The sequence below is a fragment of the Melozone crissalis genome, unplaced genomic scaffold (assembly GCF_028551555.1).
Source record: "Melozone crissalis strain CALT ecotype California unplaced genomic scaffold, PUWL_Pcris_2 ptg000006l_1, whole genome shotgun sequence".
Classification (NCBI taxonomy): domain Eukaryota; kingdom Metazoa; phylum Chordata; class Aves; order Passeriformes; family Passerellidae; genus Melozone; species Melozone crissalis.
In genome coordinates, this window is record NW_026535784.1 from 18,028,102 (window position 1) to 18,049,884 (window position 21,783).

Genomic DNA, 21,783 nt, shown 5'->3' on the forward strand with positions numbered 1-21,783 from the left:
CCCTTGCACCTTTCCATCTGGGTATCAAGTCTCTGTCTGTTTTGCAGTGTGCTAGACTGATTGGCTAGGCAACCAGTGAGACTGGAGAGAGACCATTGAGCCTTCTGGTTCACAGCAGCAGCTGCTGCTCTCAGGTCTTGACTGAAGCTGATGCTGTCTGTGTTCAAATTCCTTTGTTAATGTGTGTGTAGGAACATCCACATATTCCTGCCATTCTGTAGCTATACAACATGGAATTTTTTTTTTTTTTTTTTGTTTCTGCTTGAGTTAGGTACCTATTAGTCTAGGTTCAAGACTGTAAATCAGATCAGACATGCCCTCATGTACAACTAGGAGTTATCTGGGCTTTAGGCTAACTTCTGCCCTACCTGATTGACAAGTCTGGCTTAGTTTTAACCTCAGGTTTTTTGATGTGGCCTGTGGTTGAAGATGATTTTTTCAGGGAATGATAGAAAAAAGTTCACTGTCTGTGCAGATGTTGTGGCTACTGCCTTCAGTGACTGATTTTAAAATACAAATGCAGGTAACAGTGGCTAAATATAATTTTTTGGTGGCATCTTCTCTGATTTATAGTTTAAAAATAACCCAAACAACTGGATGAAAGTGAAAATAAAAAGGAAATTTTTTTCTCCTTCCTCACTAGGGAGAGGAAGTGACTCAGAAACTGACCTGCCACACAGAAAGATGCCAGATGTGAAAAAAGATGATATGTTGGCGAGGCGGACCTCACATGGTGAACCTAAATCAGCTGTGCCTTTTAACCAGTACCTCCCAAACAAGAGTAATCAGACTTTCTATGTACCTGCTCCGCTTCGGAAGAAGAAAGCTGAACGGGAGGAGTACCGAAAGAGCTGGAGCACGGCGACGTCCCCGCTGGGAGACAGACCCTTCAGGTAAGGCTGGCCTGTCCACATCCTCCTCCCCTCACTGATGGATGGTGCTCTAACACTTGCCCAGTTTCCATTCTTTCCACAAGGTGTATGATGCTGTAATAAATCTCTTGCTGGTGTGGTACTAATAAGTAGTGTTTAGCAAATGGTGAGGCTAATAGAAAAGCATGAAGTGGAAAATCATTGTTATGATGTTATTATTTACCATACAATGCAATGTATCGATTCTGTTTGACAAGATACTGGTTAATGTAAGTAATGTGGATGTTTGGCTCAAACCCAAGGCTGGAAAAAGTTGTTCTGGACAATCTGTTTTAGTTCTAAGACAATTACTGACAAATGACAATTAAAAGTAATGTTTTATATGTTTAATCAAAATATATAATATTTCTGCTGTGGGTTTTTTGTAGAATAAATGTATTTGTATGTTGTATTTAATACACCAGTATGGTTTATATAGCTGTGACTCTGCATGTTGGTTTTGTCAACTAATACTTCAGTTTTGATTTGGACTAAGAAACAACCTCCTTTAAAGAGCATAATTATCTTCCCTGATTATTCATCAGAATTCATCCTTTGGCATCTTGACTTCAGCAAAATGTGCTTGTAAGTGTGTATGTTTTAAGCACAGCCTACATTAAACTGCCTTGTATAATTAATAGCAAACCCCACCCTGAAACCATAGAAGAAGAACTGAATGAAACATCAGGACTGTGTGAAAAAGAGAAAGTGGGCTCCATGGCTCCTGAAGCAAGCTCCCTTAAAAATCAATTAGGTGTGAATCAAAGTGAAGAAAACTCCACAGACCAGTCTCCTTCATGTAGTGCAAAGGAAACATCAGCACCCAAGGGGAAAGATGTGGAAGAGATCAGAAAGTTAAGAAGACTGGAACAAGCTGGCATTAAGGTCATGTCAGCAGCCCAGCGCTACGGCAGGTTAGCCCAGCAGTGTGGGAAATCGTGCACGCTTCACTTTTGTAGGATTGCCAGAAGTGTGGGCTTCCTTGATCCACTGTGATTTCACTTCTCCTAACAAAAATCCAGTCTGCTAAGCACTCACAATTGCTAGTGAAGGTCTTGGTTTGAAAAAGCTTGTGATGTGGCAGCTGTGGATTGCAGAGTTGTATGATGCTGACTGCATTTGTGTTGAGAAATTGTATTGTCTTACAACATAATGTAAACAGGCTCCAGGAGAACTACTACACAGACTACTTGTCACCTTCCACTTAATGCTTTCTTGCATTTAATACAACTATATAGAAATCTATATTAAATGCCTAGTTTAGGTAAAAGTTTCAGAAATTAACCTTGCTTGTTGCTGGTGGGATGGTTTTGTTTACTGAACCACACTTTTTAGGTGGCTGATATTTTTAGCTATGTTAGTAAATGATGCATTTATTTTTAATGGCAGGAACTATAAAAGCACTGTGCTTATTAACACATATACCAGTTTAAATACATTCAGCAAACATAATTTGCCTGACTTTAGAATATAATATATGTAGTTATTTACTTATTACCTATGTTATTTATTTTTGGATGTTGTTCAATTTGGATATTTCCTATTCTTTAACTTGAGAGCTGAATGATGGCTAGGTTCACAGCCCATGCCTTTCCATCATCTCAATCTCTTCTACTCATGGGGATGACCTGCAAAGGAGAGTTTTAGCTAACATGTCAGAAGATAAGGCACTTATAAACAATCAAAATGGCTTGGCTAAAGGGTAAGCATCCAAATGTCCTCCTGTCCAAAACATTTTGGTTTGGATTGTGGGGTGAAATCCTACCAGTGAGCAGTTTATCAGTTGCTGGTCTACAGTCTGGGCTTTGAAATGTATTAGGAAGAAATGCAGCTTGCATGTGGTGCAGTTTATTCATAGGTGCAGTGAAGCTGGTGTGCAGCCATATGCAGATGAAACAGTCACAGAATATGTGCTGTCACATGTCCCCTTCTCAGGTCTACTTCAGTGTTGTTGACCTGTACTGAACCAGTGTTTATGTCTGGCTGTGGGGTATTACTTTTGACATGATGAGGGGCTGTCTGGCATAAATGAGTTCTTCAGCCTCACTCAGTGTGCTAATCTATTGGGATTCCATAAACCAGAGGGGCATTAGCATAATCTATTCTGAGTCCAAGGCTGTAGTATTAATGGTAGTAATGTGGTAATATGTAGTAAAATGCAGTCATTGCTTGTGTTTAGCAGTGCAGTGCATAACAAATAGCTCTGTTTGCATTTGGAGGATACTCACCATGTTGAGAGACACTTTTCCAACTCTGTGCTTGATCTGTTTTGATGTCCACAAAGGAGAAGGATGTGTGAACAAATGTGTGGTTCTCTCCTTGGACAATCTCTTGTCCTTACAGCCCTTATGGAGAAGGGAGGAGAAATAACAATTAATTTTTCTTCCTTGCTCTCAGTGGAAACGACTTGTGGAATTTGGCAGCTGGAAAGAAGGAGGAGATGATAGTTTTCTCTTCCAGCTAAGGGTCAAAGAGCAGAGCTTTGTAACCCAAGCATCACTGTAGCAAAGTAAGAGCTTGCTTCTAAGGATTGTAGGAAGAAACAGCAGAAAAGGCACAGAGGACAGAAGTCTGTAAGGAAAATTCTTTGTATGTGAAAGTGGAAGAATAGTGGATGAGGAGAAAGGAAGAATTTAGTAGTGACACTTTAGGGTACATTTAACCATATTTCTTAATGTCTTATTATTCTTCTCTGAACATCTCTATTTTATCTCTCTTCTTGGCATCAAGTTCAATTTTCCACGCACTAATGGCATTCAGCAATTCTCAGACTCTCTTGTTTCTGTATTCTGATTTTTTTCTTTCACCTTTCTTACTCCCTCATCTTTCTCTGATACCAGCCTCTCTTTTGTTTTTTCACCTGAGGTTGTCAGTTTTATTTTAGTTCCTTTGAGTTGTTTGCAGGCTGTTTCCTCTCAACTTAATGACCTCTGGAGGACACCTACTGTGACTTTTGAGTTCTACAATGCATCTAATTGTTCCTAAAGCTTAAACTCAGTAGGGGACTTTTCTGAGTCCTGAACAGGAAAGATTTGAACTTGTATGCAAATTATTTTTTGCTTGAAGTCCAAGGGCCTGTCTCCATTGCTGTAGCCTGTTCTAGGAAAGAGCTCCTTTAGTTAGCTGAATTAGATACTATACAAATGCATGCTAAAAAGTAATTCCCCTTCCCAAAAGAGTGAATTGTCTCTGTTGCATGTTGTTTTATTGATATGTGATCTTCCTTGCTTGCTTATTGCCTGCACATCTGTCTCTTAATTACTGTATTGTATATGAAAGGTAGGGATCACATTTATGGAGATTCACATTTATGGAGATACCCTGAAAAGAAATTAAGTGTGTTTAAAAAGATGGTGGAGAGGAGAATTTAAGAGAGAAATGTGAGCAAGCTTTTATGATATGTTCATTGGAAAATAACATGCGCTCTTACCTTGACAGAGCATAGGGATCCAAAATCCTCCCATTGTTCGGAAATGCAATATAAGGATCCACAAGCCTGTATGAGACCTTGCTTCAGGTGTGCAAATGCCTGCAAGTTTGGAAACACCTGCTGTACCAGCCTTTACCCATTTACTGTTTCTGCAACGGCTGGGGCTGGGTGTGCAAGAGCAATTTGCAGCTAAATCTACTATTTAGTATTTGTTATCTATACCATGGTAAACTGACCTTAAAAAAATACTTTTGAGACCATCATAAACTGTTTCAGAAGACCCTAAAATGTCACAGCTAGTCTTTGATTCCATGAAAAAAATAGTAAATGAATGGAAAATATTCTCAACCTAGAAAGTGATTACTGAAGTCTCATTACATACTAAAAGCCATAAGTTTCATATTGCAATGACTCATAGTTGCACTTTTGAGTACTATAACTCAGTATTTCTTTGTTGCCAAAAACACTACTCTCAGAAATGCTACATTTGATGCTCTCAAGCTTTGCTGCTGTTGGTGGACATGAGACTGAAAAATCCAGCAGTTCTTATTCAATAATTGCTTGGTGGGCCAGCTGTTTCTGAAGCTGTTGTGAGCACAAATATTCATGAGGAAAGGAGACAGCAGTTCCCATGTGGAATGCTACTGGCCAGTGTTGTTCTGTTGCCCTAAGTGAAATTTTGATCCTTCAGAGAGATCTAAGGAAAAATTTGCCTTTAGCTAATTTGAGACCGTACTCTCCACATCACTAACAGGGGATCCTGTGTTTTGCAGCATAAGAAGGCAAAGGCAGACAGTTTAGTGTGTCCTCTGAGCCTGAGCCAGGCTGCTGTGCCAGGGATGGTTTATGGCTTCCCCATCATTTTCTCCAGCAACTTTGTGGAGCAGTACTTTCAAAGGGCAGCTGAGTCTGTAAAATAAGTGGTACATGTAGTGGGCTTGCAGGGTTTTAACATGTTTTAAATGCTTTTAAAAAGCAATCTTTACATTTAAGATAGTAGAGAGACTCAGAGCAACCCCTGAGCTATTTAGATTTGCTTTCTTAATGCCAGTTCTGTTTAATCCTTTGTGATCCCCTCTATTTTACTTTGTATAGCAAGGTGTGCTACATGATAGAGCAAATGCCTACAAAAGTACTGGATGGAACAGTTCTTGCTGCCCAACTTCCTAAAATATCAATATGAACAATTATATTTTTAAATGTGAGAGTTGCCTAGCTCCTGCCATCTGTCTTTTCAGTTTTCCTAAGAGTATTGACCCTTACAAGTTAAAATAAGCTTAATCTTTATGGGTACCAGCTGTCAAGTGTCTTTACTGTCATAATCTTCAGTAATAGCAAGGCTGTGTTGATAGCAGTTGTGTTTCTGATGAAGGCAGGTGGCAATATTTTCTGGCATGCCAATATCACTGGTGTGCTATCATTGCAGCTACTGTATGTCAGCTGGCACAGAGGCAGAGAGGGCTTATTCTGTGGGAAAGGAAATGTTAATTAGGAAGAGAATCAATCAAGGTGCGTGTGAGAAGACAGCAGTTAAGAAAACTAGGGTAGTCAGCCTCCATGATTACTCGGATGGGTTTTTGGTTTTGTTTTTTTTAATGGACCTATTAAGAAAAATGCAAAATATCTGATATTTTAAGACTCAACAGCATGTGCCAGGGATCTGATATTTGCATCACATTTCTTCCTTTGTTTGAAGTGCTCAAGAAGTTTAATACTGCCAGTTATGGTAATACATTCCCTGCATCTTGTATGCTAAAATTTGTTCTTACTGGTTCTTCCAGCTATAGCTAAAATAAGTAAAGGTCCAACATGCTGACATTTTTATGCACAGTCTTTGTGGATTTGCTACTTTATATGATAAGTTTTATTTCTAGCTAGGCTTTGTCCAATCTAACAGCAGCTTGGAGCATATTTGATTACCTGTGCTGTTTTTTTTGACCTGGACGTGATGCTGCACTGCCCTCTCCTCCTCTGGTGCATCAAGAGCTTTATTTACTTTTGCTCTGTATCAGTAAAAAGCCAATATGTGAAGACAGTGGAAGCACCCCAGACATCATCCTTCGCAAGGACAACCCCTTCATGACACATTATCAAGGAAAGGATTCTGGTTCAGAAGATGAAGCAGCCAGCAGAGTTCCTGATTTAGAAAAGGATGACTTTGCCACCCGGAGAGCCAGAATGAATCAACCCAAGCACATAGTTCCATTTAACTCCTTTTTAATTGGACCCTATACAAGTAAAGAGAAAGGTAAACCAGAAGATGTTAAAAAGCCGTTGCAGATGGAAAAAAAGGAACATGCAAGGTGTGCATTCATGGTCTTATTCTTTCAATTATAATGCTTAATTTCACCATGCTGTATTGCTGTATAGGCCTAAAGCTGTCTTGGCTACAAAAAATACCCTACAGGTTAAAGTAAATGCTAAAGCTTATCATAAAGTGAACCAAACAATTTTTGTTACAGTACGAGAAGTGTTAATTAGTTGGGAGTGTAAATAAGATTTTGTTATCTAAGATCATGAGATAGGTCATGAGTGTGAGTAGTGGAGAATAAACTTAGAAAATATGTTTTGCATCTCAGCACTTTTTCAGATCACTTTCAGTGCATGTTTTTTGATGCATTTCTTTCATCTTATACTCTATTAATACCCTGCATGAAACACAGACCAGATGAGTCTTTAGTGAAGGCACTGGATATATATGCCTGCTACACTGCACTGAATTATGTTGCACCTGGTTCTAATGTGTGTTATGCAGCATTGGTTTGGGAAATGGATCAGGGGTTGCAAGGCTTCAGCCTAGAAAATCTCTTCTTTCTTCAGCTCAGTGATACAGACGTTTAAGAAGCTGCTGAACACAAATATTTGCTGGGTAGAGATCTTTCTCAGAAAACTATTTTATTTGGGCAAACAGATGTGATTCTAGATAAAACCATTATATAAACATTACAGGGAACCCTGACTGTAATAACTGATATGTTCTGAAAACTTCTTCTAATATTTAAGAGCTCTTTTCAATTTTCAAATGTCAAATGTGTCATTCAGTTGCTGGCAATTTGATTATATTAACATTTTCTAATGACTAGTTTGACAGGGCATCTGATGAGCACCTAACCAAATCTTAATTGTCCACTGCTTTTGACATGACTCTTAAGATCAAAGAAATTGAGTAGTATGTTTGAGAGCAAAACCTGAATTTACTGTGTGAATAATATTCAAATAAGATATTTGTAACTATTTAAGAGAAAGCTTATTGCAGAAATGCTTAATTCAGTAATAACAAAGATTTTTCTTACTTGAGCTGGGAATAGAAGTTCATGTGAAGAAGTGGTCTCAGTAGTGCATGAATGGGGTAGCATAGCTGAGAGGTTTGAACTTCAAATGATTCATTCCATGTTTATTTCCTAAAATTAATGTGAAACTAATATTATAAATTCACTTTTATCTTCTTGAGCTCTGAATCTCTTCTTTTGGCATTGATTTATAATTGCTTCCTCAAAATATCTTTCCTTGCTGAACTGGAACGTGCATTAAATTAGAAGAAGACGGGTGCACGTGACATCAGTAAGGCAAACAGTTACAAGCAAAGAGAACCCACCCCTACAAAATGAGAAGACTGAGTCAGAGGAGGAACAGCAGGTGAAAGAGCTTGATAATGAGAGAGATGATTTGGCAAAACGGAAATTGATGCAATCTCAAAGCCTCCTTCCTCAGCTACAAGATGATGTGCTTTTTGCCAATGCCTCTATAACAAGAGCAGATCTGGAGACCTGGAAAAGATTGAAACTGTCAGGGGACCCCAGGTATGGTTTCTGCTTGTGGGCAGGATTGGCAGGCTGGGAAGCATGTTTAGTTTGCCACAACCTGCTGTGTGTGCTTGTGACTTTACACTTGAAGAATGCCTTGTTGACAACCAGTCCTTCCCTATTTCCATTTGCAGGAGGAGTCCAAAAATCTGTACAGATATGCTATCTGTCATGAAATGAAAGTGTGTCCATCATTTAGAGCACTATAGTAGTTTCACAGTCACTTTTCTTGTAGATACTCAGTATCAGGAAGGTCCGTCTGTCACTGGCTGAATTTACTTGGAAGCTGCCTGAAGTTGAACAGTACAAATTTCCAAGTGGTACCATTAATACACTAGCAGCTACATTGCTCCTTACCAAGCTGTCTTCAGGTCTTGGGGTGTTTTATACCTTGGGATTATTACCTGAGGATCAGCATCTTCACATTAACGTCTCTGTGCTATTTTGAGACCTGAGCTGACACATCAGCACAACATTGTGCTCCAGTGCTGTGCAAATACACCACCACTGTTTCTCATTGCAGCAGGGCTTTCAGGAGCCTCACTATATGGTGTTTGTATGCTCTTGTTGTTAACAAAACCCCTACAAAGGGAGCTACAAAGCAGCTATTCTAAGCTGTTTCCCTGTGGAGATGGTCTATAACCTAGGCAGGTGATTTGTGGCTCCTGTAGGGAAGGATAACAACCCCTAGCCTTCCTGTTTAGGTGCATGCCATTTTGCAATCAAAGATGGCTGTCTGTTCTGGCATTCTTCTAACACTGTGGTTATTGTACATAATTTTAGTTCAAATAAATCAAAACTCAATCAATCTTTCATCTTGAAGATACTAGTAATCTCTCTGTTACTTTTGAGGTGATTTATTAAAATCAGGATTCAGTCTGCTTTGTTTATGGTAAGTGAATTGCCCTTGCTAGTGCTCCCACGTCACTGTCACTACCTTGTGCCAAAGTGTGTTCTAGTGCCTTACAGTCACATATAATGTGGGGTCTGAGTGTGCGTGAGCAGATAAGGAAACTGTGGCTTTGTTAGGGTGAAGAACTGAATTTGGAACAGGCCATATGCTCCATTCCTTGCCCTTAGGAAGTGCTTCCATGGATGTACTCCCCAAGTTTTCCCCACAGGTTTGCAGTGTCTGCATTTCATATGTCATTTGGGACTGAGTATGCCACAGCTGTTTATACCTGTGTCCTTGAACTTTAAAATAAAACCCCTTCAAAACCTTAGGAACATTTTTTTTATTCTGAGGGTCTCATGTTGGGGGCATTCTTTTATTCCTCATTATGACCAGTGAAGAAGATTTCAGATGTTCCAGCAACCCTCTGCCACCAGCTGATACCACAGTGAAAGCAGTAGCCCATGATGATTTTGCTGTCCGCAAAACCAGAGCAAACAAAAAGGCTGGTGGCCCCAAGCAGAAGTTTGTGCATTTTGGGCCAGTAACTGAGATTGATCAACAGAAATGGGACAAGCTTGTAATTGGCAGAGCTTCATCCAAGAGTGGAACAGAAGAGGAAAGCAAGAAAGATGGTGTGGAAACTCTCTCTGGTGTTGAAAGCTCTTCTTCAAACACTGCTGTCAGTCTTGGTCTGGCTGAATACAGCAGTGGAGTATCTGAGCCAGAAAATGAGTCCAGGTATTTGGTGTGGTTTAGGCAGTGCTACTGAGCTGTAAATGAGACCTGTTCTCACCAGATGCTGATCTGCATGGGAGTGAACTGCAGCATAAACCCAAGAGCTGTTTACATGCACGGCCTCATTCAGAAGACATCTGATGTCTTCAGAGTATCTTAACACATTTAGAATGGCGCAAAACGCTGTGCACAGGTCTTGCGAACGCTTGCTCGTAATTTCTGATGGGCAGTGAAGTCACTGGTATCTCAGAGGCTGAGCTATCATTCATGATTTTTTCTGCTGCTTCAATTCCAGCAGCTTTGCTCTGCTTGCTTTCAGCACATTAGGAATTTGTCATTCAGTTTGCTGGCCTTACTGATCTTCAAAAAAGGTTCTTTTCAAACCTAATGGATTTACTTTCTTTTTGAAGATGGTGTACTGCTGCTCTCTGTTTCTGGCATTTATCTGGAGAAGAATTGTCTGGGTTGTTAACATATTAACAGATCTTATATTTCTTTGGCATTTCTTTGATCACTTAGTCTGTGGCTGCAGCAAGAACTTTTAGTGAATGCTTTTAGCAAGCAATTCATTCAGCTAAGTTTGTGTGTTTATAAAACATTTGCAAACCGAGTTAGATTACTCCTTTTCTTACCTTTCATTTGACCTGAGAACATTTTGTCTGTCTCACCCTTCCTCTCATTCTCATCACTAGTGAGGGAGGAGTCAAGTCAGGTACAGATGACTCTTGCAGGAGAACTCCATCTCCTGTACCAGTTTCTGATGTCATCTCTGAGGAACAAACCCCATGGAGATTGAGCAAACAGCAAGAAAGTGCCAAGGAAGAATGTGACAGGAATTTACCAGATATTGAGAGAGATGATATGTTGGTTAGAAGGATGGGAACTTTTTCAAGGCGTACCACAAGCTCCATTCCCGTAAATTGTCCTCCCCTGTCAGTAGCTCCTTATCTGCCACAGCAGCAGCAAGAGGAGGCTGTAGCTCGTGAAAAGGATTTGAAGACTCTGCAGGAAGGAGAAAGGTCAGAGAACAGCAGCAGATCGCTCTGAGCCTGGTTTGTGTGTGGTGTTATCTTAGATCAGTCAGCAGTGTTGTCCCATTCTTCACATGGGCTTTAAAGATGTATTTTACTCAATCATCATGGCATGTGTTTTGTTTTGTAAAATTACTTACAAGAGCGTATCCTATGAGTATAAAACAGCCTGTTTTCTTTAATAATATTTAAGTACTTCAGTTGTTAATTGCTGTTCAGCATGAAAATAGTCTTTCATGTTTTGGGGGGGACTTCTGTTGCAAACCATAGTGCTTTGTCTGGATTTTTATGCCAGCTCCCAAGTGAATAAGTCATTGCATAGATTTGTATGCAATTCCCGACTTCTAACAAATCACCTACGTAACTGTGGGGTTCAGCATCGTTTCCTCTTACTCCTTGTGCTGTGGCTAAAGATGCCTTGTTCTCTAGCTGTCCATCATTCTCAGCTTTGTTTTGAGTAACAGTACCTCACATTGCCTGAGCAGCCACTTGCTGTACAAGTGAGCGTTTTCATGGAACAGTGTCACTTGTCTCTCTGAGCAGTACTGTCACACAAGAAGAGAGCCAACAACAGCTTGAAATCCCTCAGCTGCAGAGTGATGGAACAGAAAACAAAACGAAATTTCCAGACCCTCAAAGAGATGACATGTTAGCCAGAAGAACTGGAGCTTTTCTTAAACAGCCTGGGCCCAGTACTAAGCAGTTCCTTCCCATGCCATTTTCAAAGCAGCACAATAAGCAGGGCACAACTACAGAACTTGAGAAGAAAACCACGAGGTAAGAAAGTTGTGTTTTTCTCCATCTCTGTTAGCTAGACCTGTGGGCTGTTTGTCAAGATCTCTTTATTAAGATGATTTGCTGGTGGCCCAGTAGTGTTATTTTCATGCTTATCCTCAATTCTCTGCTAATTCTTCCTGCTCAGTAGAAGGCAGTTGAAGGTTTCGTGCCCTTTTAGAAAACTCATGTGGAGTCTCAGACCAGAGCTCTACCAGATGCAAAATTCTAACAACATGTGGAAGCAGATCTGTGTAGCAATTACACTTGCATTACATTTGTAGAGGTTTCTGGTTAAATATGAGGTAATCATTACAAATGTTTCCAGCTAGAAATGGAGATGCTGGATGTAGTAGGTTAGATGATTGTTTATGGCTTAACTAGTGCCAGTGACTTCCTAAGAGGAAAGCTTTAGATCCTGAGATTCTTCCTGATAATGCTCAATGTCTTTCTAAGCACCTTTGTTCAGATGTTTGAGGCTGTGTGAGTGTTGAAGCTTGTGATGAATGAATGATAACAGAGTTATCATTTGGTGGTTGAGCCACATGCAAGCAAGAGTGGAAAGATTCTTACTCATCAGCCTCTTCAGAGTACTTGAGGAGAAGGATATGCATGTACAGTCATGGATGAAATACTGGTTTTCATCTCAGCCAGGAGAAAACAAACCTGTCATCTACCATAGGATTCAACAGTGGCTTGGTGTTGAAAAGACTTAATACTTTAATTTTCAATGGTGTTCTGGACAGTTTATTTTCTGACTGTAAAAAATGGTACAAGCATTTGACTCCTAAAATTATGGGTTTTGCTCCTGCCTCACTTAGCTTGTCCTGTGTCAGCTATTTGGGTTTGTAGGGGTTGTTTTTTTGTTAATTTGTGCTTCTCGTTATGTATGTGTGATTTTTGAAATATTGCTTAATACATCCCTTTATACTGCTGCCTTTGGCTCACTCAGGCCTGAGAAATGTCCACAAGTCTACACTAATAGGTCTGGAAAACCTGCAATAGAACCACCACAAGAACAGCAGCAAGGGCAGGAGGACAGACTCCCACCTACAGGAGAAGATGAGATTATTAGTACTGCCCAAGTGGCTGAAAATGGCAACAGTGAAGTCCACCTTGGTCAAAAATCTAAGCTTCAGGAGGTTCCTGAGGAAAACAAAATGGAAACACTTTCATCCAAGGATGAGCATCTGCAAATGTGAGCTTTCTGGTGTGAATCACGCAGCTTGCAGACCCCTGTGTGCACACTTCAGAGTTCAGATTGTGCATTGCCTGGTGTGTTTTCAGTCCAGACTACAACACTGTGTGTCAGCAACACACATTTTAGAAACAAGAATTATAGTTGTGTAATGCATTTTATTTTGACTTTTAAAAAATATTTAATTGAAAGCTAAGTGAAAGGAATGTTTGATTACCATATATATGTTGAATTGCAAGAAAAGTTTACATAGAAGAGATGCTAAAATGTACTCTGCTTATTGAGAGATACTTATTCTATTTCTCCCATGATTAATGTTGTAGTACTGACTTTTGCACATGATGCTCTTTTATGATAAATTCCATACATATATATGGTTTGCATAGCTCTAAAGAAGACTACAATTGTACTGAATGCTGCTGGTTTGTGTATTACCGGCAACTTTTTTCAGCTATACTCCCCACCCTGAGGAAAGAAAACCAAAACCAACCAAAAAGCAAACAAAACAATAAAAACTCCAAGCCAACCAGCCAGCCAGCCAGCCAACCAACCAACCAAAAAAAAAAAAGAAAAAAACCAAAAAACCTCTGCCCAAACAAAAATAACAACAAAACAAACTACCAAAGATAAGATAAACAAAAACAACTAAAATTCAAACAAGCAAACAAAACCACCAAAGAAATCCCCAAGCACAAAAACAAGACCTACAAAAGGAAAAAGGAAATCCTGTGACTCATTTTCTGACTACAGTATTTGTCTCTTTCATGCTTCAGTTATAGTGGTACTAAGCACTGCTGTGGAATGTAACTGTTTTGTCTCCATTCATTGCATGTATGGCACAATGTAAATGCTAAGACATTGTCTATTTTTAAGAACCATTTTCTATACACATTTTAGGTATACTTCAGCAGGTTTTTGTAATGTGGGGCATAAGTATGTGTTTAAGGAGGGATGGGTGGTGTTCTCATGTAGTTTGACCTCAGGATGATCAGGTAAGTCTTGTTTGATGAATACATAATCCCTGAACAGTATGGTTCTGTTTTGGTCAGCTTTACTAGTAAAGTGACAGTTGTACAAATTATATGGGTCCAGTTGCAATTGCTACTTAATGTATTTATCCACAATCTAATTTTATATTTGGTCTTGTAGATTCGGCCCCAGAACTGCTGTGTCTGATGACGCAGAGTAAGTTGTCGTGTGTTCACAAGATTCTGTTTTAAACAACTTACACTGCATGCTTTTCCATCTTTTCTACTAATTTAAAATGCAGTTGATGCATCCTTATTATTTTGCAGTGTTTTGGCAAATAAATTTTTCAGACAGCACTGAAAAATGGAATGCAATATGGCTTACATTGCAGTTAAAAATAATTTCTATATAAAAATCCTTAAAAACTAAGCATAATACTAATGTCCAGCTGTTGCTTAAAGTATTTTTTCCTCTTTTATTCTTTTATTTTGTCTTGAATTTCTTCTGAATTTCCCTTGCCTCTAATCAGCTACAGGTAAAGAGAGTTGGGTTGAATCTGGGTGTTGAAGAAAAAAATGAAGTGTGAGGAAGAACAGGAAGAAATAAGAAAGCCCAAAGAAAAATAATATCATTGTAATCTCCAGAATAATTACCAGGACGATACATCTTTAGCTGAGCCTTTATCCTCTTTTTAAAATTTTATATTCAATCCCTTCCAAGTTATGTTTAATTTAATAATGTACTAAATTTCAATTTTTAAGCCCTTCACCTTGATGCATCACTTTTCATAGAAGGAGTAGAACTGATATTTATTACACTCAAAAATTAATTTGTTCATGTATGCATACAAACTTTAGTATGGAATAGGATGCAATGTCATTTGGAAAGCTCTTTGGAAGTATTAGCTATTTAGAAGAGGAATAGTTGGAAACTACACACACAATAATATCAATGTCCTTCTGTTCACAGAAATGCACATGACCTTGTCTGTGTCCCAGATTAAATCCCAAAATATAAACAGTATGAAGAGTTGTGGGGGTTTTATAATGAGTATACAGAGAGACTCCTATGCAATTTTTCACCCTTTCCTCTAATGATTAAGTTTATAACACTTGCCATCTCTTTAGGTTTTGTTATTTAGGAGTGTTCCAGTCCAATCCTGAACAATGCAACTGTTAAACTGAGTGTTCTTTACAAGTTCTTTAATACCTTTATGCTAAGCAAAGCCTCTATTCTCTGACTACAGAGTAAGCATGATCATTTTCAAGCAGCAGGAATCTGTCCAGTCAAATGAAGGGGTGAGATAAAAAGAGCAATATAACATATAAGTGTTATAGTAAAAAATGGGGACACTCCATCTTTTTCAGAAAGCCTGCTTTATGATTGATTTTTTCATCTCTGTATGCCTGTATTAAATGCAATCATGAGAGAAGGTACATGGAGAAGCCTTCAAAGAGGCGTTGCAATGGTCTTGGTGGTATAATGTGAGAGTAGCAATGATCAATAAATCATATTGCTTATTCTATACTGATTCTTATTTTGTTTTAGAAGGCAAAACAATTAATATTCAAACCTCATTGTCATCCTTTCCAGATGTGCTACAGTTTACAGAGCAACTATTTTCCTATATTCTAAGTTTTTATAAAAAGTAATACTGTGTTTTCTCTTCTGAAGACAAAGTATTTATGAAGACTCTAATAAAACTTGGCTGTCAAGTAGGAAAAATAAATTGAACTGACATTTAAAATACTTTTTAAATGTTTGTCAAGTCCCCATTGAAAACTCTAACTTGAATTCAGTCTTAGACTAGATGCTCTTTATTCCAGCAGCAACACTAAGGACTCTTTTATTAGACTGGCAAAGTTCCCTTTGCTAGTTAGAGAAAAACTAGATATTGTCATCAGCCCTGGCCTGTCTCAGGGTCCAGAAAAGGCAACACTTGGTGTGTTGCTGCTGACCAGGCCCATTCCCATCTCTCAAAGAGGGAGAATTCTGGTGGTACCCTGATAGTCCAATGTGAGTTTAGGCCCATAGTGAACTGAGATTTTTGAGTATTTCTTTACTAGTCTGATTTTGAGCCAGTCTGTTCCTTTTTATGTTTTGTTGGAGTTTCTTAAGTCTTAGTATGACTGTAAAATGGTAATGCAGCCACATAATAAATGCCTTACATAAGGATTGTTAACATATTCTCATAAGAAGGTTTTTTACCTTATCTTTCACTTTAAAATTAATTAATCTAAACATTGAAGTCCTTCAGATTATTTTTTAATTCAAAATTTATTTAGACCTGTTAAAAAAAGAAATTGTTGCATGGTATCGCTGACAGCAACAACCATAATTTGTTATAATAAAGCAATGTAGCTTGAAAATCCCAGCATCCCAAATACACTGTTGGTCTGCACAGTGCTTTTTCCCAGATCATTGTTAGAACAGCAGGTCTGGTACACTGGTCAGCAGAAAGGCCTCTTGCTTCAGGACAGAATTTATATACAATCTCTGGACCTGTGCTAATGGCAGAAAGTTAATGAACTTGAATTTGGTCCAGTTACATAGTCCCTGTCTACTTGTGAGCTGTATGCCTGCTGGCCCAACATGTGGTTGAAGGGAGCAGTAAATCTAGTTCTGTTCATGGAGGTGTTAGTGATTGTCTGGAGCTATTTATAGATTGTACAAGACAGAAATAGGATGAAATTATGTGGGACTCATAGTGAAAAGTGTCTTTGGCTAGAAGCTCAGAGTTTTGGCCTCTTTGATTCTTCTCTAAAGATGAACTTGTCAGAGCAGTTGATGTAGACCTTACAGTTGGCCTGGTCCATGTACTCAAGAAAGGAAGTTTTTCTCCTTAGTGATTACTACATGCTGGTCAGAGTGGAGCACAGTGCTTTGGGGTGGGACTTCTTCAGACTGCTGTCTTGGGAAGGTACTGGAAGTTGTGGAATAAGAAATTGTGGAATAAGATGTTGCTGCAGAGCTGAAGTTTGAACCCCCCCAGTTGCTTACCCCTGACAATGAAGGCCCAGCAGCAGTTGACTGCTTAAGTAGGAGGTTAATGTGGGGCTGTAATGTACAGTTTGACTCCTGGCCAAGGCTAAAGCCTTTTCCAAAGAACTTTTTTTACTGCATTGTTAATAGTTATAAAACTATTAACTATAAAAATAGTTATGTTGCTGTCCTTGTGCACCCTGTGAGACCTGCATGAATTCAGGGAACAGACATTAGACTTACATTAGGAAATCCAGGTATTCCTTCTAGGAAGGCAAGATTCTTCCATCCCAAATGGCAGACAGTGCGCACTCATGCTCTACTAGGACCAGTAATCACCATTTCAGATCTTACCTTTTCTCCTACTGCATGGGAATGAAAAATAGTTTAAAATGAGGAAAGAGTACAAGGGAAGAGCTACACAACCAGTTTGACCCAGTAGGCACAAGATATCAAATACTGAGCACTAAAGGCTTTCTTAGTGTGAGTTTCAAAAGCTCTTAAACTGGAATAAACCCTATGAGAGTGACTTTATTGTGAGTTATGCATCTCACAACCTACCTCACCAGTCTGCCAAATATGGCTGATGTTTAAGTTTTATAAAACAGCAACACTTGCCGTCTCTTTAGGTTTTGTTATTTAGGAGTGTTCCAGTCCGATCCTGAACAATGCAACTGTTAAACTACCCACAGAAAAACCCAAATTAGTGTAACCCTCAGTACTCTCTTTAAGGGGTGAAGCACAGTAATATGTTAACTTCAGTGTTCATACTTAAAGGCAATAGGATGTTTTCTGTCCTTCATTTCTGAGTAAATACCTACTTAGCAGGAAGGAATCTGTGCACATCCTTTTCCATACACTGTCCAGACCTTTCAAATGTTTTCTTGAGAGTGGCATTCCCGTCTTTGCTTGCCTGAATACAAATGCTGGCTCATAAATATATGCACAGCTTTCCGTGAGTATTCACTTTGAATACTGTGGACACAGTTGCCCACAATTTTTTCTTCATTGGGTGCTTCTCCTGCTAGTTGGCTCATTGGCTCACGTAAAGCTGCAGGTGATCATTTGAGGACTGCTGTGAAATCACTTCATGTGGAACTGCATGGCTTTCTTTTACCTTTTTTTTTGCTTTGAATGGCACAACTGAGGTCATGTTTTACTAATAACAGGTAGCAGAGGTGGAGTGGTAAGCATGTTATCTTTGTGTGAAAATCTTTATATAAAGAGATGCATAACCTTTTTTTCCCTTTAACTCTCCAAAGGTCAGAGACATAAATAGAAAAAAACCTTTTTTTTGTCCTGGACATCATCTTTTCTGTGTTAGGTTAGCTGCATTAATAAGTTGGTGCTGGTAGCATTGGATTTCTTCAAGGGCAAGGGGGAGGAAAGGGGAAGGGAAAAAGTACCATGCAGTTTGAACTTTGTGTACTTCTCTGAGTTTGCAGCAATAGCATTTAGCTGGTCATGCTGTCCCTTATGCACTTCCCAAGCCTTCTTTTACCCTGAAATGGAAAATTCTTTCTGTGGTGTTAATCAAAGTGATCTTGAAAACCCATTGGGCACAAATCTTCAGAAAGTAAAATGTTCTGAATGATAGAATGATTTTTATTAAGAGCTATTGATGGAAGTGTAAAGTTAGTAGTGCTTCTTAGTGAGATATAAAGTTGTGGTTGACTAACAAAATGAGAAGTTGAGGAGTGTAATGCCTGAAGTGCTGTGTGGGAGCCATAGGGATGCTAACAAGGCTGACTTGGGGACTGCGGCTTTTGGGAGCTTTGTAACAGAGCAGGTGTCTGACTCTGCTATAGCACCCTCATGTGGTTTCAGCTCTTACAAGCTGAAGGAATATAAGCCTCTAAATAAGACTGGGCCTGTTGTTATTTTTCCCTTGTTTAGGAGTATGAGTATGTTTGACATGAGATGTGAAGAAGAAGCCGTGTCTCAGCCTCATAGCAAAGCTCGCCATGAGAAGCTGCAGAATATACACAACCAGCTGAAAGAGGACGAGACCAGATGGCAAGATGTGAGTACACAACATTGTTTGCAATGCTGGCAGGCACTGAGGCCAGCCAGGCAAAAACAGGACAACCTGCTAAATCTGCACTTGCTGTCAAGTGCTTAAAATAATAAGGAGAGGGGTTTTTGTTCTCAGTGGATTGTTGCTAAAACCATAGAAGTTCATAATTTGTTGTAAATCAAAGAATACAAGATGTTCCAGTCCCTCTGCCTGTTCACCAGGTATTTTGCTTTTTAAAGAAAACGTAAAGAAACTGTGATTAGGTAAAAAAAAATGGAAGAACAGCTTCTAATTTTCTAATTAGTCAATGGCCAAAGTGACAAATACAAGACTAAGTAGGACAGGGAATAAATAGGTCAGCCTTTTCTTTAATAAATTTGCATAGATACAGAAAATGTTAATGTTTTCCATCTTGTCCAAGCAAACAAATACCACTTCATGTTAGGTACACCCTGCTTGGTTTTTAAGGCCTTTCCAAACCCTCTTTCCTTGATGTGTTTTGTTAAGCTGTACAAGTATTTGGCAATGTCTGCAGCAAATTAGCAAGAACAGAAAAAAATTATCTGCAGGTAAGTTAGTATAACGAGTTTTAGTTTCAATTCAGTTCATTCCTAAAGACTGATTTTAAATAAGGAATTTGGGATATTTTTTAATTAAGAGAAAAACACCCAGAACACATCTGTTCAAGTATGGTAGTTTCTCATTACAAGGAAAGCTTCTGTGAAACACCTCAGAGAGGTTTTTGGTAGAAAATTTAAGGAAAAGTTAAAAACAAGTGGTATATACAGCTAAGAAGTGACTTTGGACTTCAGCTGAAAGGTCTTTATGTGTGGAAAGCTGTAATTTCCCAGCAGAGATAAGAATAAATCCAAAGGCATTCAAGAAGTTTGAGAACTCTGCTGTAGAATTGAAAATCCTCTGAGCTAAAGTTCTTACATTTTCCAGGCCCTCAGCACCTTCTACCATGAACTGAAAGTTCTGAAGAGGCACTGAAAATGCCTTTATTAGAACACCCTCGGCATTCTGAGGGCTTTATAGAGACATGTGTCATGCTCTGATATTTTAGATATTTTAGATGCCTATGCTATGAATTTGCCAACAATTAACAATTTTAAGGGGGCTTTAAATTATTGTTATTCTAAAGCATCAGAACTGGAAATTATAAATATGTCTGGTTTTTAATTATGAAAAGAGAAGGAGGGCTTATGTTAGAAAATTTGCTAATGAAAAACTAATTTCCAAACAATAGAACACAGTGGAAGTAGCTGAATAGAGAAATGCTTTGGTACTTCAATGAGAATAATCAGTAACTGAAGAAAATGATAGGCCTATGTTTCATGAAGGGGATTATAGACTGATATATGTAGGTCATGTGAAGAAGTACTTTAATGAACATTCCCTTTAGTGTAACATCAATAAATTGTTGTTTTAAGCTAAATTAAAAGTGATAATGGTTTTTCCTGATTTTCATAACGGAAGTTATGCTTGCAGTACCTTCTGCTGTTTACCAATAAAAATGCAATTAAAATATTTGGGAAACCATGAAATTAATGAAATAGCCTTTGAATTGAGTACATATTATGAATACCTGGGTTTTATTAAAATAAAAAGTTGTTGGAGTACTTGAAATATAATCTGTATGCCAGCCTCCTGATGTGGAAAATTTAATCACAAATGTTCCCTTCCAGTTTCCTAGGAAGTTATTTTTCTTTGCAGAACTTCTGCAATGGTTACTTTTTACATGTAAAATTTTGTTCCTTCGCTAGTTGGCTGCAAAGAAATTTTACAGTTTAGAAAACTTCTTTACTGTAATACTTGTACTGTGAAAAAGACCTTACTTGTGTATCCTCCAGGATTTGTGAATTCATAAAGGGTGCAAGACATGTCAGGGGCCATAACAGGTACCTCCTGTGACTCTCTGGTTTAGTGTCAGGCTAGTTTTTCAGAAAAGGCAGAGAACCAGATTTAGTCAATCTTCTGCACAATTTCAGGCAGGCAGATTCCAAAAAGACTGCAATTGTTACTTCAACAAGGATGTCTCTATGTAGCTGGATACAAACCATAGGCTTTTTACTCTGTCATCTCTCACACCAGCCAGGTATGAGCCACATCAATCCCTAATCTCTCTTGCTGACATCTGGATCCAGAGGAATGGAGGGTGGCCATGGTGAAGAATTTAAATTTGGATCCTGCACTGGATTTTTCTACCAAAAAACCCAACATCATGGGTCAACCATATTTGCATGTAGCTTTGCATAGGCAAAGTTGGAACTATAAGCTCTCCAAGGCCGACAATGCAGCTGTAGCTCATGGTGAATCAACATCCATTCCTCCAATGAACCCTTGCTTCCCATATGTCTGATTATTAAAATTCTTCACCAAACATAATTTTTTTACTTAATTTTCCTGGAGAACTGGATTTTGTCCCTAGTGTTGGCCCAAGTGAAAATGAGTGTCCTGACTCGTCCTTTTAGGCCAAATTTCCTGCCAAAAGCAAAGTAAGCAATGAGTATATGAAATCTTTACTGTATCCTGCTATCAGCAGAAAATTCAGGCAACATTTTCATTTATGGCATGACTTCCTTTTGTCATTGAAATAAACAATGCTGCCTGCAGGTAATGGGAGCCTATTCCACAGGCAAGAACAAGTTTTGCAACCGGTTGGCTGGGTTCATTTTTACTTGTGGCCACTTTTTAGCTATTTGCAACTCTGCATTCAGGTGCCTTCCTTCTCTCACAGGACCTGGCTCGGTGGAAGAGTCGTCGAAGGAGTGCTTCACAGGATTTGATTAAAAAGGAAGCTGAGAGAAAGAAAATGGAGAGGTTAATGGCTGGAGAGGGAACGAATGAGCGCAGAAAAAGCATCAAAACCTACCGAGAAATTGTGGAGGAGAAGTACGTTGCTTTACTGGAGTGTAGTGGCATGTCTGAAAATGCTGTGTGCTCCACAGGTGATAGGTGACTGTGGGCAGCCATGCCTGCAGGCCTGAGTGAGGGAGAGGGGAGGATGCTAATGGAGCAGAGGAAATGGCTGTGAT

The 21,783-nt window shown here is 38.9% G+C and overlaps 1 protein-coding gene across 4 annotated transcripts in view; it reads left to right on the forward strand.

Moving 5' to 3' along the window:
• LIMCH1 (LIM and calponin homology domains 1) overlaps window positions 1-21,783 on the forward strand; it is a 176,195-nt gene that overhangs the window by 119,693 nt on the left and 34,719 nt on the right. For 2 of the 4 annotated variants that reach the window (XM_054294605.1, XM_054294606.1), the window contains exons 8-13: window positions 644-893; window positions 11,349-11,582; window positions 12,532-12,777; window positions 13,927-13,962; window positions 18,625-18,751; window positions 21,486-21,640. In XM_054294605.1, the coding sequence (XP_054150580.1) occupies window positions 644-893; window positions 11,349-11,582; window positions 12,532-12,777; window positions 13,927-13,962; window positions 18,625-18,751; window positions 21,486-21,640 (1,048 nt within the window). Of the gene's footprint in view, window positions 1-643; window positions 894-1,552; window positions 1,826-6,353; window positions 6,645-7,877; window positions 8,142-9,432; window positions 9,778-10,466; window positions 10,794-11,348; window positions 11,583-12,531; window positions 12,778-13,926; window positions 13,963-18,624; window positions 18,752-21,485; window positions 21,641-21,783 lie in introns of all 4 variants that reach the window. The other 2 variants (XM_054294608.1, XM_054294607.1) reach the window with 2 other exon arrangements.